At 42.3% G+C, this 18,522-nt stretch overlaps 1 protein-coding gene across 1 annotated transcript in view; it reads left to right on the forward strand.

Annotated features, from left to right (window-relative positions):
- Positions 1–11,391: 11,391 nt before the first annotated feature.
- Positions 11,392–18,522, forward strand: part of erfl3 (Ets2 repressor factor like 3) — a 55,598-nt gene continuing 48,467 nt past the window's right edge. The window contains exon 1 of the mRNA XM_039805667.1: positions 11,392–12,029. Within this exon, the coding sequence (XP_039661601.1) occupies positions 12,008–12,029 (22 nt within the window). The 5' untranslated portion in view covers positions 11,392–12,007. The remainder of the gene's footprint in view (positions 12,030–18,522) is intronic.

Genomic DNA, 18,522 nt, shown 5'->3' on the forward strand with positions numbered 1-18,522 from the left:
TATTTAACACCTTGGGGAGACCTAGCCAGGTTAGCCATTGTTAGCAATACCAGATAATTAGCATTATTCAGTGTTTTGCATGTACAAACACCCTAGCAACATGTTCACAAATAGAAGATGGAGAGTATTATATGTACAACTGATTTAAAGAGACACATGAGACAGATGTGCTAAAAACAGTATATTCATACAGCTTTCACTACTGTTGATGCTCAGAGCAGCCATGTTGGATTGTGATGTCGGGGATGGAGAGTTTCCGAGTCACAAATCCAACTTCTGGGGGAATTCCAGTTGACATTTTCAAATGGGAACTCAGAAATTCCGTCTTCCCAGTTCACCTGCAAAGCACCAAATATACTTTAAATGTTTAAATGTCTAAGCGATGTTGGCTGACGTTACTTCTTGTTGACGTTCAAAGTATTGTCAAACAAAACGAGGTTAGCTCGCCCCTCCCTCCTCCTCCTCCTCCTCCTCCTCCTTCTCCTGCTCCTCCTCCTCCCTCCTCCTCCTCCTCCTCCTACTGCTCCTCCTCCTCCTCCTCCTCCCTCCTCCTCCTCCTCCTCCTCCCGTCCCTCCCCCTCCCTTCCGTGCTTCCGCGCACTAACCCCCCAACCCCCACCCCAAAATCCTTCTTGTCGGTTAATGGCTGGAATGCTGGAAGACTGTTAGTTATGTTTGGTGGTGCAGGTTGGCACAGTTTGTTTTTGTTGGCGTTTGTGGAGCCTGGGCTGTCTACAGAGGCCGTGTTTTTTTTTTGGTTTTTTTTACAGTGTTCAGGGGACAGGCAGCTAGCAGATAGTGAGGAGATGTTTGCTGTATGTGACAAAAAATGTTGTAGCCTAAAAAACGCGTGACATCGCTTAGAGCACCTTTAAAGATTCATTTTACACCCCCTGAAATGGTGTCTTTGCTGCCCTCCAGTGGTTTAACTTCTCACTTTGATGTGAAGTGATGTGAAGTGAACTCCAGCACTCTGTGACATCACTTTTAGCTATAACAAGTTTGAAACTTTCAACCAGAAACATTGTTTTCAGCAAGCTCTTGTATCCTCTGCTGCTGCAGTTTTACTTTCAAGAGTATAGCACAAATAAATGTACATGCCTTTAGAGTGGGTACAACAAGGACATTGCCATAGTTTTTAGCCTTTTGAAGAACTTCAACTTAATTTAACTTCAAGAATTGGTCTACGTTTTTCCTTTTGTTCATAGCAATCGATACCACATAACCTCAGCTTAACAGAAATCTCTTTAAAAACACATAATTAATCAATGTTCTTCCATTCATCTACTTCTTGAAAGATGGCAGATATATTTGGCCTTGTCTTGACATTGTCTTTGTTCAGTGTGTGTGTGTGTGTGTGTGTGTGTGTGTGTGTGTGTGTGTGTGTGTGTGTGTGTGTGTGTGTGTGTGTAAAAAGAAAGAAGAAAGTATCAAGCCTAGAGTTTTAGACCTGGTGAACTTTAATTTTATGCTGCTACTATTCTTTGACTTCCTGCCATCTATTCAAATCCAAGTGTTTACAATTTAGTGCTTCAGGGTAAATGTAGAACAATAGTGTAATCATAATCACATAAATATCCTGCAGTGAGACTGTGAATATGTTATAGCTGCTCTGTTCTCTTATCTTTTCTGTCATTCCCGCTGCCTTCACTTTGTCAATAAAAAGCCCAAAATCTGAATGAAGGCAGGATGCTGACACTCCACGGAAATTAACATTAGTGCGCTTTGGGAGAGATAAGGATGTGTCATTTAGTACATTTGCGTCCTCCATTCTTTCATCTACCTTCCTTCAGTTTTATGGAGATCTGAACGTCACTAAGAAACACACACACACACACACACACATACACACACACACACACACACACGCACACACACACACACAAACACAGCAGGGATGCCGTCCGCCCCCCTGAATGACACATCACATAGAGCTCCCGCCGCCCATAAAAACCCTCCATACAGCTTACTTTTATTTTCTCCGCTGATTTAAAGCGACTCAACAATAACCAGGATGCGAGCCTTGGCAAAGCGTTGGTATTTGACGAGTTGGGGAACGGTCTGTGAGAGCTGTGTGGAAGCAATCCCAAACCACTTTGTTTTCAGTATTTCGAGTACAGCACCTTCAAGGTCCAAGGTCAAGAGTGAACTTTCACATTCCATGTTCACAATTTTAGTTTAGTGTGCTAGCAAAATAGAAAAAAACAACTAGGTTTAGGCTCTCTCTCAGTCCAACACGGTTGCTGCTATGCATGAGCACTCCATACACCTGGGTCTCTGAGTTAATTAATATGCCCCACCAAGAAACAAACAAGGAAAGTCAATCATGTGAGTCTCATAATACCTGACAATGACCTGACAATAATAATTTGCTTTGAAATTTTTCCAATTACAGTAATGCATGTGCATAGTTACTGTTTGCATGTGTGTGTATTTCAGGTGTGTATTTTCATGTTTGTGTAATGTGTGTTATAACAGAGTGGAAAAAATTTAATTTCCTCTCAGGGTTTAACAAAGTATGTCTTCTTTTTCTTTGTCTTCTTAAATGTGGACAATATATTAGACAGCCACAACAATTACAAGGGATGCTTGTGAATGTTTTTGACTTTGGAAACAGTAGTTTGACGAAATAAATCTATATTTTCCAGGGTTTTCTCTAGCAAATACAGCTATTTATGGTCCTCTCCATCCAATGATGAGATGTTGAAAGCCCTGGAAAACCCTGGGGAGGTGATCTTGAGTTTTGAATTTTCTCTTTGACACATTAAAAAAATCTTTATAGCTTCTTCTTCTTCTACTTATTATTATTATTATTATTATTATTATTATTATTATTATTATTATTATTTTGTCTATATTCTGTTCATGAGCATATACTGTACTCACAAAACAGTAAATAGATAACTTAAGGACTTGCATAATTGTAAAACATGAGGTGTCAAACTGCTACAATACACAATGGCACACACAGGTCAGAAAAAATGAATCAGTGCCACTGTATAACAGCAGCTCCCACACTGTGAATGAGCCCACGGCGTGGCACCTCCACAAAGGGATCTACAGTATAGAAATGCAACAATCACTCACTCACTCTCACACACACACACACACATACACACACACACACACACACACACACATGCCACGCACTTATGAGGAGAAATCCGACAAAGCAAAGGATGATGGTGATTATGACACATATCTATGCCACCCACAGTGGTGCCTGTGCGAGGGCAGAGCACATCAAACTGAGCAAGTGTAACACATGCTCTGTGTCAGTCCTCCTCCCCTGCACTGGCATGTAATGTATGACACATAGCTGAACCACCTACAGGCCTGCTGTCTCCATGCCCAGCTGATGATGGAGGGGGGGGGAGGGGTGTACTGAGGGTACTGGCCAAGGAGACGGATTCTGCCAGATCGTCCTTTGGAAAAAGAGGGGGTAGTTTGTGTGTTTACGAGCTGGTCTCACTGTTCAGTATTACTTGTTTTGGTTCAAATGTTGTTTTTCAACTCAAATCAATCAAATCAAAATATCCCCAAGTTGAACAGGTGAAGGACCGCTGAACGTCATCTGCTGTTGCATCCCACCCCCAGTTAAGCATGTGAACTCATGTTTGAAACAAGCCTCTGGGTGTTATGTGGCTGCAGGGGCATCTGTCCAGGGCTCAGGGCTATTCTCTGTATGTGATGAGCGTGTGGTATTGGTTGGGTGGGTGGAGGGTATTTGGTGGCTGGCGGCCAAGCACCTCTGGGTGATCCAATCTGAGGAGGGGGAGAGTGACCCAGACTTAGCCCGGTGTGAGGATAACTAATTGAGGATGAGAGAGAGGAGAGAGAAGCTTAGGCTGTTACTGGATCTGGCCTCTTTTGCACATAGAGTAGATGCAACACACACACACACACACACACACACACACACAGAATTGATTCAGAAACATAAAGATAAGATAAAAGCGGGGGAACAGAGTCAGGAATATTGGTACTGTACTTCTTATATATTTTTTTATTTAATCATTTTAACATTTGAATGTTGTTATTGTTACAATTGAATCGTTTCATTATCCCCACAAAGCAGTAAAGGTTGTGATCACCTCCCTCCATCTATTTGTGACTTTGAAACTGGCAGAGAAACTGGCATTAATTTGCTGCGCAGATTTATGGATACATCTAGTTAGTTCTGACTCTCTGATCTTTTGTCTAGCCGTGCTACCATTGGGCTAGACTTCCAAATTTCAAATCACCAAATTTCTCTACTCGGTCAGGTGTAAATTAACAATGCCGTCATGACAAACTTATATTGCTATAAGGGCTCCAAATAATGATTGTTTTCATGGCAAACATGCTCACAAATATTCCCCCATTTACACATCCAACTGACACAGAGCAAAAGTAGCAGTTATTAGGAGTTGTTTTTTTGACCACCTGGTGAAAATTCAATCTCCTTTTAGCTCTGTTTTTGGTCTCCACCAACTCCTGAGGGAAATACAGTATCTGGCTCTGCGGCTGCTAAATGCTCCACTATGTTCACCAGCTACTCGCTAACTTTGTGTGCTGTTTGGTGCTCAGCAGGTAGTATGCAGTCAGTATTTAGAGCTTTTCTGCGGAAAATGAAATAGTGCTGATGAGAGCGGTGACCGTTAACCAAAACAGGGACCTAAAAGTTAGCACTTACTATTATTAGTATTACTATTCCCTCCTCTTGTCACATATATGTTGGCTGTAAAAGTAATGCCAATGGGATATTAGGCCTTGGCAAAGGTCTGACCTCTATTGAGTGCTTAATTGTTGCTCATGCATTAATAGCGTCCTGTCATTCAAGCAAATAAAACATAACTGAATACGACTGACAGAAGAAAGAGAATGAAGAAAAAAAAATTGCGTCCAAAGCAACTGTACTGAGTGGAAACAGGTGAGTAAGACAGATGTAATGGTGAGACTGGGAATATATTTTAATCAAAGATAAGGTAGAAAAACAGAGGAGATGGATGGGAGGAAGAGAGCATGCACTTTGGTCACAGAGGGGAAGAGGAAGCTCTGTACTGTGCCAATAGGAAGAGTTTGTTCCTCAGTGAGATACAGGAGACAGTGTCAACACACACGCTGTGCTCAATATAGCTACTGTCACACAGCCAGGCATACCTCTCTCTGCTCTCCAGCCTGACACTTGCACCTTCCTCAACACCCCTCCTGCCTCGCTCACGTTCTTCTGTCCCCCTTCCTCATCGGAACAGGTTTCATTCTTCCTTTGCCTCCCCTCAGTCCTCCCCCACGGCCCCCGTCCATCAATGTCACGTCCCCGGAGCTAAATTAACTGATCTCCCTTCCTTTGCTCTTTCTCCCCCTCTCTCTCCCCTCGCTCTCTGTATATATTACAGGCTTGACACCCTGCCAGACATTGGTTTAATATAACACACATTCTCTGTGCCTTCCACCCGCTCTCACATTACCCTCTCTTTCCAACTCCCACCACCCCGCTTTCATATGGGCACTGGCCGCTTGCTTTTTCCATACTTTACTCACCGCAAAAGGAGCTTTTTGTTCTTGAATAGCTCCCTCATTGCCATGGTAATTCAACAGAAAGAGAGTGCGGTTTTTCTGTCTAGGGCCTTGTGGATGAAAATAGTAGCCTAAGTCATGATGGGTTTCTTTAAGTGGCCCTGAATCTGAGAAATCAGTCGGTGCAAATTTGGAGCTATCATGAAGAAGCCAGAAGTTTATATATGTGTGTTGTGTGTATATATGTCATAGTTTATCACCATCAAGCCATATCCCACATTTGTCTTCTTCTACTTCTTCAAGGTGGATCTCTTGTTGCCATCTCAGCCTTCCCATTGATCCCCCTCTTCCTCTGTCTCATTTGTCCTCCAACGTCACCCTCCCCACCCCCTTCCTTCCCTCCTGCACCACCCTCACCACTCGCTGTGGTAATCCCATTACTCATGTGCGAATACCAGCTGGGGAAGAGAGGGAGGGAGAGAGGGAGGGAGAGAGGGAGGGAGAATGTGGACAGAGGATAACTGTGTAGAGGCCTTGACTCTCAACATAGACGGTTGGACACCCTAGATGTGTTTTTTAAATTCTTGTTCTTTGAGAAGAGAAGAAAATATTGGTTGACAATGACTGATGAATCACTGTTCTCTTGAAAGTGTTCAAACTTCGACCCCTTATGACCCTTTTTGGTGTAATGAGGGCCAAAAAGTGATTCAGAGAGACAGAAGGAGTGATATCTGTGATGTGTCTCGCGACGGTTGGACTGGCAAACTTGAAAATAAACAAGTTCTTTGATGACAAAGAACCCATTGACTCTCTCTCTCCCATTCCTTATTCTCCACAGCTTTGCTCTCTTTTCCTCTTTCCCTCTCTCTGTCCTTTTTTTTGCTCTTGCCGTTTCGAAGGGGTGAGGTTGGAGGGTGAATGTGTGTGGGGGGAGGCATCAACCGCCACCCTGCTGCACTTGTTGTCCCCTCAGCTGCCGGTTTTTTCTTTCATCCGGTCTGCTCTCACCCTACACGCCTTTTAATCCAGCGACCCATCTTCCCTCTTTTCACTGTCACACAAGAAGTGAAACCTTTTTCTCCTCCGTCAAGGTTCTCCACATGAAGAATTATAACTGAACAAGTGTTTAACTTTGCTGACATTTCATACAATACCGTCTGAAGTTGATTATGTAAGATCGCTTGCTGGAATTCGTCAGAGGTAGTTGTAACACTTTAATAGGTGAATGAAAAAAGAAAGCCAAAGTACAGAGATAGTTAAGGAGAGTATGTGCACATGCATGTGTGTGCATTTGTTCACGTCACCAGTGGTATGAATCATCCATACCCTATGTACATATTACACCTCTGTTGGTTCTTTAACACCCCGTCCAGGAATTATAATCCTGCCTTGCTTCCACTGGTTGCTGAAATCGCTTCTGCATGTACATGCATTGTGTGCATGTGTGTGTGTGTGTGTGTGTGTGTGTGTGTGTGTGTGTGTGTGTGTGTGTGTGTGTGTGTGTGTGTGTGTGTGTTGTACTGCCTGTGGTGGCACTGGTTGTGGGCTACCACACCCATTGTCCACGGTAATTACACTGACTCGAGCCATCTGTGTTGTAGAGGCACAGACCAGAAGAAACCGGTGTGTGTATTACTGCTGACTAGATGGCATGCTATGCAGTTGCTGAAAAAAGTCTGTAGGGTTTTTGACCTTCTTGAGCCACTGTCCACCAATTGTATATCAGTTGTGGTTGTTTGGCACAGATCTCAGTCATGTCATACATTCTTGATTGGGATGACACATCCCTGAGCTCACATAAGATAAAGAATTGGGGGGGGGGGGGTAATATATTTGGGATGTTCACACCCACACCCACCCAACTGCGAGCATTCACATACACACAAACAAAAATCTCTGCTCTCCCCTTTCATTCTCTGCGTCTTTATCTGCGGAGCGTCTGTCTGTCACTCTGATTATGAACGGACAGAGTCACATAAAGCACGGAGCGGATGAAAAAAGGGCGGGATGGGAGATTGAGGGAGTTACAGATGATGTGGAACCAATAGGACAGGGCTCTTCTTTGATACACTCTATTTGTCAAACACATCAAGTTCATTCACCAAGATCTAGCTGGGTCTAATTTAATAGTTAAATACATGTGAACATTTTAAAAATGAAATGTGAAAAACGCACTGCACATGTACTGCAAATGTACTTTCTCCAACACCGCAGAACCAAACGTTCTGATATCAAACCTGAAATGGTCAACAACCTGATCATTCAATAGATGCAACTTTTCAAAGAATATTTGAAGGGGGCATTTTATACCTGTAATAAAGAGTTTATTGTATAAAGATGACAGGCCATGCTGGGTGAAAGAGAGAGATTGGAAATCCCATGCAAAAAAGGTCTCTGGCCTCTAGTCCCTCTAACCCCCCCTCCGGTACCCCTAACCCCCCAGGAAACCTTAAATACTGCTTTCAACATATGTATGTAAGAATTTTATTTCAGTTTGATAGCATAAGCAAAAGTGCCAAAAGATACTTAAAGATTGGCAATTTCTCCATTGAGCTGGATAACAGCTAGTTTATCTACAAAAAAAACAAAAAAATCACTAAAAAACACAAAAATCTATTAATTGGGAAGCGTTCACATCCTAATGAGTCTCTGTGACAACTTATTAAATGCAAGCACACTACAAAGGTCCACTATCTGTTATAAAATAAACTAAAACATCAAGAGACAGCACCATCATTAACTGGAGTGTACTGAATGTATTTTGCCTGCTGTATGTGCCTTATTCAGGCTATAATGAACATCTTGTTTAACAAAATTGGCAATTTCCTACTACATTTGGAAATCACAAAAGTGTCTTTATTTGTAGTTTTAGGGTATTTAAAATGAGCACAATTATTGAGATTCAACAAGACATCAAAAAAATATGGGATGTGTAAAAACTTTTCACTGCAGTGCATGTACACTTGTGGCCAAAACAGATTAAAATGGGAAATTACACTACATTTTCTTTCACAAATATATAACTCATCTATCAACCTTGAGCTTGTAGCTCAAATAATAATGACCTGAGGAGAGAAAATGAGTGATGAGTGTTAGGGAGGGAAAGAGATGCAGGCATGGAGGATGGAGCGGGAGGAGAAATAAGAGGTGTGAGAGTGAGGGAGGGTGGACGGATGTATGGATGGATGAGTGGTAAAAGACGACAGGACTGCAAACAGACAGAGTAGCAGCAAAGTAAGGAGGGAATGGGGGAGAGAAAACAGGAGAGGTGGATAAACAGTCAGAGTGAGGGAGGAGGAGGAGGAGGAGGAGGACAGAGGGAGGGTGCTGAGTGAAGCTCTGTGTTTATCAGTGTTCAGAATGTACTGTGCTGAAGATTTGTCTGTAAATGTCATCAAATGTGTCAGCTGTGCTTGAGTTACAATAGAGCATGCTCACACAACAAGGCACAAACAAGCACACATATAAATACACAGAAATATAAAAGAGCAGAAGCTGTTTGTCCACCCTGAACTTAATCGCTAAATCACTCTTTTCAGGTGTTTTTTTTCCTCCTCCTCCCTCTGGAGCGTGTCCTCTTGTCCTCGCTTTGATTTCTTTTCTCTCATGTCTCCCTCCGTGTGAAGAGCCCAGAAGGGGAAGCTGAAGAGCTCTTCACCTCAACCAGAAACATCAGAAAATGGTAAAATTACAGATATGTGGTGGATGCCTGTCACAGCAACAAAAAGAGAAACAAGGGAATAGTGCAACTCTCTTGTTCCCAGCTGATTGCCCTATTGTAAGCCTCTGCGTGAGAAAATGCCACGCAGGTCTGTGCAGTGGTTTTCCTGCTCTGAAGAAGAAGACAGGACAGTATTGCTGTTTCCTGAATGTGAAGGTTCAGCATCCCATTTTATTTCTCTTTAGGTCCAGTTTCTAATCAGTCAGAGAGCAGAGTGGGTTTCCTGAGAATGGCCAGCGAAGGGAGCAGAAATCCTGGTTGTAAATCACACTGCAGGGACGTTGCTGCTGTCAGGGGACTTTGTTTACTTTGTTTTACTACCACAGTCTTATCCTGTTGACAAGGCAGGGCAGTGTGGTGTATCGCTGATGTCACAGCGAGGTAAAAAAAAAAATGCACAAAAACACACATAAAGCCTCCGTCCACTGCACCAGGTGCAATCGTACAAGAAGGCTAAAGAGGAGATACACTTCACCTCCCATGTATGACGCCTCACCCACTCATATGCACTCATTAACATATGACAGCTTCATATTAGTGGCACACGAGGAAGCAGAAGGTCAGGGTGTTTGAGTTGACAGAAAACAAGTCTGGTTCATGCCCGCCACTGAACCGGTCTTCACTCAAACCATTCTTCAAAATCAAATGAGCCATGCTAAACATCTGATCAAGTTAAAGAGTTGACCGGATGAAGCACTTGATATGCACGTGGACATGCATGCATAAATAAAGCATATGCTAATGCTCACTCTGGGCCAAGTGTGTTTGATTGTGAGTTAAAGGTCATATAGTTGGCTGCACCTTAAAAAAAAAAGAGGAAAAGGGAGTTAGCCCTACATGAGAAACCAGCAACAGAACAGGATGCAGATTCATATTCAAATTAACCACAAGTTTTTTATTTTTTTTATTTGGTTGTTTTATGTAAAGTTTTTCGCCTTATGGTTTGATCTACATATTTCAGTCAAAATTCAAATAATGGTAAAAGTGGTTGCTACTGTGGGTGCCAAAATGAAATAACAGTGCAGTTTTACACATCAGATTTTTTTATTTGGGACTTTTACTGAATTACAATAACAGGTAACGCTAAACAGCCAGCAAATATGTTATGCATATGGAGACCCAAAATAAAATACACTGTAAAAATGCCCAATCAAATTGAAGTGAAAACTTTTAGAGCATGCTTTTGCCTGAAACAAGCAAATTAGGCTGAAAGTGCAGTAAATGATTTTTACTTGATAAGATTTCTAAAAAAATAAGTCAGGATGTCATCAGAAGTCTTAAAAGTAAGACCAAAAAGGTTAATTCTTGTTTAGTTTGTTAATTTAATGAAAAGCCTACTCAATATGGGTTGTTAAATTATTCAAAATCTTAGAGTTTGGAGGCCTGCACTCACCAGTGCCACTGCCAACTGACATTTGGTGAAGTGTCTCTAGCAATCACATTGTTGATCAGTGGGCCCACCGCTTTGGTCCAGACTGAGACCACAAATTCTTTTCATTATGGAGATATATAGTATGTTACCCCCTATAGGTTTAGTTTAAACAACAACTTTAAATTCAATTAAATGCACAACACTGTTTTTGGACCATACATTTTGTGACATGTCACAAAATCAGCAGATGAATGTGAGAACAGCTTTCTAGAGTCAGTCTGCACATCAATGATTCATCATTCTGCACAGTGAAGGTCAAACATTCAGGTATACAATAAACAAAACATATGTTTCAGTGGAGGTGGATTTTAAGTAAGATTCTGAATGTTATATATCTGAATATTCTTCTGAATAAAGAAGAGTATGTTCTCCATCACTACAGTTGGAATTTCCTGTTGTCAGTGTTAATCACTAACTGACGCTTTCATATTTAATGTGCCCATTTAAAAAGTGTAATTATCTTCCTATGAAAGGGCCTAATTAGAACCGTAACCGCTGACTGACGTAAATGGACACCGTGAGACGAGCGCTCTCGCGCCTCTCTTGAATCGTAGGACTCGGATATGATGTCACCACGGCAGCGCGCTGTGGCGGTCTCCAAGGCAACGCCGCGTGCTGCAGTGACGCCAGCCCAGGCCCCGGCCCCGGCTCGTGGTGAGTGGGCGTGACTCGCCACGTTAGCCCCCCCCATTCTCTCCCGTCAGTGTGGGCGGGCCCCGCGCTCAGAGGAGAGCGAGCGAAACACGACACCCCGAGGACTGAGAGACGCACGGGGGGAGGAGAGAGTAGCACTGAATGGTGTTAGAGAGAGTGGAGGACTTAAAAAAAAGTCTGTAAAGAAAGAGAGGTTCCTCTCCAACGTTCATTTCTGTCAAAGAACAAAGCGAGATGTCAAACAGCGACGAAGATGCGGTTGAGACGGAGTAAACAGCTACCGGACAGTTAGCGAAAGAACTTGTTAAAAGAGAGAGAGAGAGAGAGCCTTTACGGCTGGCTCGAGTCGTTTTCCGCCGCAACTTGGGCAGATTTGAACGCTGCCAGTTACGGGACGAGAAGCGAGGACCAACAGCGAGGTCTTGACCGCTGAAAGGCAAGCCATTCGGTCGGTTTGGTCGGTTGGCAGAGATCCGCTGAAACGGACCGAGAGTGCGCGGTGGCCCGAGAAGAGAGAGCCGCTGAAGCAGCAGCTACAAAAGTTTGCCGTATATTCACCCAGTTTTCCAGATTGGGAACTAGAGGGGGGAGGAAGAGGCCGAGAGACGGGCTTTTCTTTCCACAAGCAACTTTGTGGAATTCATCCTGTTGACCAAACTTTAACCGCTTGCTGTCTAGCTAAGTAGCTAAAGCAGAAAAAAATGAAAACACCTGGAGATAATGGTAAGTTTGCGTGACTCCTGCTATGAATTTCTACCCACCATTGTCTTTCTTGTTTACTTGCCGTGGTTGTTGTCGGCAGAGCTAACAGTCACTGCATTACTGATTAATAAAGACGCCAGATAGTTACTTATCAACATCCACTTCCAATCAAAAAACCTGTTGATTGGTTTTAGTTGTTCAGGGATCAGTGCAATAGTCCGTGGTCTAGTTAGATAAGATACTGAAATCTGGTGCAGGTTTAGTACTGTACTCCGGTTCAAGAGGAAGTGGTTAAACTACTGTACAGTTGTTACAGCGACATCCTCTGTGTCACCCTGACAACCTAATTTCACCATCCGCCACCTTTTAGAGAACAGACTGAAAATCCTAGAAGCACTGCACGAGTGTGTTTTTGTACTGACTGAGTGAAAAAGAGAGATTTGGACGTGTTGATAAGTTACTTTACGACTCCTCTCCTCCTGGTGCTGGTGTTGAGGTGATGGGGTCTAGCCAGGTATACACGCAGCAAGCTGATATCAAACCAATAACTGAGCATACATGTGCCAGGTCCTAGGCCTGTCTGTAAATTGAAGTGAGAGCAGGGGTTTTTCCAGTAGTCAGCTGAGGTCTCTGTGTGTGTGTGTGTGTGTGTGTGTGTGTGTGTGTGTGTGTGTGTGTGTGTGTGTGTGTGTGTGTGTCTTTAAGTCTAATTCCTGAAATGCTTGCATAAGTTTGTTTTCGCTCTCTTCTCTTGAAGCCAAGGCAAATTTTCTTTAGAAAGGAGGAAGTGGAAGTGGGCCTACTATAATTTGTGCCAGCTATTCAGTTTATCATTTCTGAGTGTCAGTAATAAACTGCCTGAAATGACCCTGTCTTTTAGTAACAAAACTACATGATTTTGATTCGTATAAATTAGACACAATTTAAGCACAAGAGACCAATGGGATAACATCTGAAAGTATATAACAACCATTTACTGTCTTCGGCCCTCCTGTGTAAAACAAAATATACATATTTAATAAGTTGTTTTTCCCGCGGGAACAATGTGATGACTTCCTAAGTAGTTACTGGTAAGCATTTGGCACAGTGCCTTGTGTGTGACTGACAAACTGTGTGGGACCCTTTTCCACTTGGGACATTCCCCTCCCTTCCCCCACCCTGTCCCCTCCTGACTCCTGCTGCACCCAGCTTCAGCCCCTCAACATTCCTACACACACACACACACACACACACACAGTCTTCTTGCAGCAGCCCTGGGGAGGCTGCCATGACATCAGACCACATCCCACCACAAGTAGCCCTTTATTACAAGAAACTCAGTGTTTGTGTGGCAGCAGATAGCTTAAGCCCTTCTGGGAAGGGACTAAAAATGTATTGTGTTTCGGTTATGGCTTTGATGCATGCGGATGGTGTGTGTGTTTGTGTAGTAGGTTGATTGTGTGTGTAATCTATTGAGTAAAGGTGAAGAACATTAACTGGACCTACTAGTCTGGTTGGTGTGAAGTGTGCACTGCCATCCAACTTTAGTCTTATTTACCATTTAACTTTGTTATAAGCAGCATCTCACTTTTATTTTGATTGTTGATTATTATTGCTTATTAATTGATTAGGTCTCGAAACCAAAAGTTATCAATTTATAATGATTAGGGCTGCAACAAACAATTTCTCATTACTTTTTTGATCAATCATTTGGTCTATAAAAAGTCAGAAAAAAGTGAAACATCCTCTTTACAATTTCCTTGACCACAAGGTGACAGTCTAAACCCCAAATATATCCAGGATACCTTAATGTAAGACAATGAAAAACAGCAAATCTTCACATTCAAGAAGCTGGAAACAGCAAACATGTTTCGCTTGAAAAGTGACTTAAATGCTCTATCTGTTATTAAAAATCAAAATAGTTGTTGACTAATTTATAGATAGAGTTGAACTTATTAGTAAATTAATCTAATTATCTAAAAATGTAGAAAAGCAAACAGCTTCTTGCTCCTATGAAGGCTTAAGCTTCATGAAGTTATTTGTCAGTTACCAAAATAACATTTTATAAATTCTCTGTTGAATAACTAACTTAATTAATCCTTTCAGCACTTCTTAGTAAACATAGCAACTCTGTCTGAGAGGCATTATCTAACAACAAATCTGATCTTAAAACAGCATCTTGTGTAGATCTCATAATTTAGAGTGAACACATTTCTTGAATGTAGAAGGATGTAACAGTGCCTGGAATAAAGAATGTAATCATCCCTTCCTGGCATGTTTGGTGATGTGGGATTATGTCCCATAGGGTAAGCTGCTTCTCTATGGAGCTTACCTCCATTCTCTCCATCACCGGACACTTCCCCTTGCACTCCTGTTTTCCACAGTCACTTCATTAGTGTGAATAGATGATCGGATTTCTGCTGAGATAAAGAATTGATATGATGAAGCAAGAAATGACAGGAATATACTGTAGCTGCATCTGTTGTTGTTGGCAGATCAGTGTTGGGTTCATTGTGTTGGAAAGTATCCAATTTAATTTATATCTAATCACTGCTATTTACCTGGTCTTTATTTGTGTTTGATGTAGTTTGGGGGATTGGTTAGAGGCAAAGTATTCTACAGGTTGCATTAGTCAGCAGACAGGGAGTTGGTGGTATGCAGTATCTCGTCTACACTTACACAGTTGACATTTTTGTGTACCTCAAAGGCTGTGCTAATGATTGATTAAGCTCTAGTGATAACTTGGACACACAATAACTTGCCTACTGTATGTCTCTCCCTCCCTAAGATGTCATCGAGACTCCTGCCACACACACTTTGCACTTCTTTGTGTTTTACTCATTTTCTTCCATCCCTCCCCAAGGGTCAAAATTTTTCTTCTGCCACCTCTATCATTCTTCACTCTCTCTCTGACGGGATAAGGACTGGTGTGTGTCTTTGTGTGATGGAATTGCATAGTGGGACCCCTGGCTCTAGAGTGGCCATTGTGTGAATGTGTGTGGAGTATGGGACAATGGTGGGAGTGGGGCAAGCCTTGGGGCTGATTGTGTGTGGACTTGTGGGGCCAGGGACCTCTCATTGTACTCATAATGGTGCAGAGTAGCTCATAGTTTGGTGGTGCTTTTGACAAGTGAAGAGACCGCACTGTGTGTGTGTGTGTGTGTGTGTGTGTGTGTGTGTGTGTGTGTGTGTGTGTGTGTGTGTGTGTGTGTGTGTGTGTGTGTGTGTGAGAGAGAGAGAGAGAAAGTGAGGTAAATGTGGACACCCCAGTTTATTTTGACATGCCATGGAGCCATCTTACCATTTATTCTAGACACACACTCACAGTCGTACACCGTTTTACCTTATGATGTGGCAGGACAGGAGACAAAAGGGTAGCTTGTGAGCAAGGATTTCAGAGGGAACATTTCACCTTTTCCCTGTCTGGGTTTATGTTTGCATTGTGCAATTGTGAGCATATGCTTTTCAATCTCAAAACACAATCACTGTAATGATAAGCGCAGCGATTAGCCTTATCTGTGAAAACTCCCTCGCAGTGCTGACCACAGCAAAACCACTGCCTCCCATTATTCCAATACAGTTTACAGCCTGGTTTATGGGACAGTGCCCTGCTGTGATCAGGCTCAGTCAACATGCTTTTAAGCCTGAAGCAGATGATGTTTCTTAACAAAACTGGTTATTTTTTTTCCTGAAAAATCTGGCAAATTGAGTTAGGTGCCAAGAATCAACTTTGATTGCTGGTGTGAAGTGAACATATCAGCTGTTAGGAATACTGCTAAAGCTATTAAGTCAAAATACACTTGCTGACAAAATTGTGGGCTAATATCTCATGCTGCACTTTGTAGCTTAAAATGTACACTCTGATAACACTTGTTACGATATTTATTTTAATGTAGTGTTTAAAGTTGTAGTAAAATATAGAATTTTTCGCTCAATATTATAGAGATTGATTTTCTAACAGACAGAGTATTCCCAGTGTAGAGGCATCATGGCCCACTTTTCCTTGTCAAAACAGTTCTTCATAAAATTTTGATATGGTCGCCTATGACGCTAAGTTGACAAATGACTTCTGGTAGAGGGGGCCTTCAGTTGTGAAAATGTCTGTATTTAGCCAGGAATGTGACCAAAGGGAACAATGTGCTCAGCCAGTCGACACTAATGGACCTCCCCACCATTAGTCCTGCGCTGCCCTTGACCAGGGAGTTCAGAGAGACCACAGCCAACAAGACCACATCACCCATGGCGGTCCTGGGGCTTCTGACGCCCTGCCCCAAGGACTCGCACATTAACCTCGGATCTGACCATTAAGTCCTATAGATTATTGGCCTCAGACCTTTATGATCAGCTGCATAGTTGTGAGGTTTGACATGAAAGAGCTTCATTTGAAATCCACTTATTTTCGCGTGATAACACTGCAGCTGAACTAAATGTGTCCTGCGGCCATGTGTGTATGTCTGTGACGACAACATGACCCCATATTGACTGTATTGGTTATTGGTCAGGGATGGTAATGGGGTGGGTCTGCATGTCTGGATGGGATGGACTGTTGACGGATAACTGTAACACTTTGACGAACATATATGTGAGTACACATACACAGAACACACACACTCGAACACACTGCTGCTTTTTATTGGAATTCTTGGACCTCCCACATTCCTGCTTAGAAGGTTAATAGTTGCCGGCTGTGTTGCATTACACATGAGGGGAAAACACAACAGTTACTATCTCTGCAAGTCTTTCCTGAACACACTCACTCGGTACAAAGGCATTCATGCATTCATAAACAAACACATTTTGAATACCTCATAAGCACAATATGAATAAAAACTGATGCAGAATGAATGCATTCAAAATAATGCCTTTTTATTTTAAGAGATGAGAAGTAATATTTTCAATTTAAGCTACCAGCCTCAAAACACACACACACACGCACACACACACACACAATTTTCAAATGGGTATCAAAATTCATGTTGAGAATGCAGTAGGGTGTGTTGGTGTGCATGGATTGATCTGCACTGTTCAGCAGCTGTTTGTGTTTGCACATGAATGTGTATTGTAATGTAATATGGGGAGTTTACAGAGCTACATTGTTGTAGAGGTGACTCAGAGTGAGGCACAGAATGGCATGTTATTGTAAAAGAATATCAAGTGTGTATATAAAGGAGACAGTGGTTTTCTGGGTGGGCAGCTGTGCAAAGGTATTTCTTGTGAAAAAAGTGTGTATTTCGCTATGTGGGTGTATGTACAACCACTTCTTGATGGCAGCGATGACATTGAAACTAATCTGAGTCTGATGACGTGTACACACACACACACACACACACACACACACACACACACGTGCAGATCAGGTAACTATTCCTCTGATCTTACCAGATGAGAGGTTTTGTTTTGATCTACACAACATAATGACCTGTCCTTTAGGTTAGAGCCTGAAGTGTCATTTCTCTGGAATATGATCATAGTGTAACATACCAAGACCATGACAGCACTTAGTAAGTCAGTGGTAAAGCTAACTCTTCCTTCATTACATTACATTTCATTTAGCTGACACTTTCATTCAAAGTAACTTCCAATAAGTGCATTCAACCATGAAGGTACAAACTCGGAACAGCAAGAATCCCATAGAAGAATTACATAACTTCAAATAGCTTCCAAACTACAAAGTGCCACATGTAAGTACAATTTTATTTTTTTATAACCATCATCTTCTTGGCCAAGGTGCAGTCGGAAGAGATGTGTTTTTAGCCTGCAGCGGAAGATGTGTAGACTTTTAGCTGTCCTGATGTCAATGGGGAGCTCGTTCCACCATTTAGGAGCCAGGACAGCAAACAGTCGGGATTTGGTTGAGTGATTAGGTGTTCCTTGCAGTGAGGGAACAGCAAGCAGATTACCCCTTCCCCATTGCACCACTTATAAACTACACCACAATCACCTGGCCTGGCATGTTGCGTGCACACGCACACACACACACACACACACACACACACACACACCCGCCCCTTCCGGTGGACCTCATGGGACCTAAACTCAGAAAAAATGTGAACGGGGAGAAGCTAATTATTTTTTGATGCCGTTTGAATTGAGCCATGGATTACAAATATGATGTTCGTCAATTTTAAAGATAATTTTTCAACCGAAGAAAGTCTCAGTTAGCCGTAGGTTTGTCATATGACCACTTAGTTTTGTGTAAAACCGCTCATCTCCCGTCTCACACAATCTACCTCACCTAGCTTGATTCGGCTTGCTAGCTAGCTAGCTAGCTTAGCTCTGTTAAACAACACACGTAACGTTATCTTACCTGATGTGTTTTATCCAGTGAAGTGTTTTCAGCAGATAAGCAAAAGAACAAGCGAGATCCTCTGCTCATTTGAGTAACGTTACATCAACGTCATCCATGAAGTGTGTAGTCTTTCTAATTACGTATTTTCACAGTCTTATACTTCAACAGTTTAACAATAACCTGATACTTTCTTCGGTTGAAAAATAATGTTTTAAATTGACAAACATCATATTTGTAATCCATGGC

This window comes from Perca fluviatilis, chromosome 7, assembly GCF_010015445.1.
Source record: "Perca fluviatilis chromosome 7, GENO_Pfluv_1.0, whole genome shotgun sequence".
NCBI classification, from domain to species: Eukaryota; Metazoa; Chordata; class Actinopteri; order Perciformes; family Percidae; genus Perca; species Perca fluviatilis.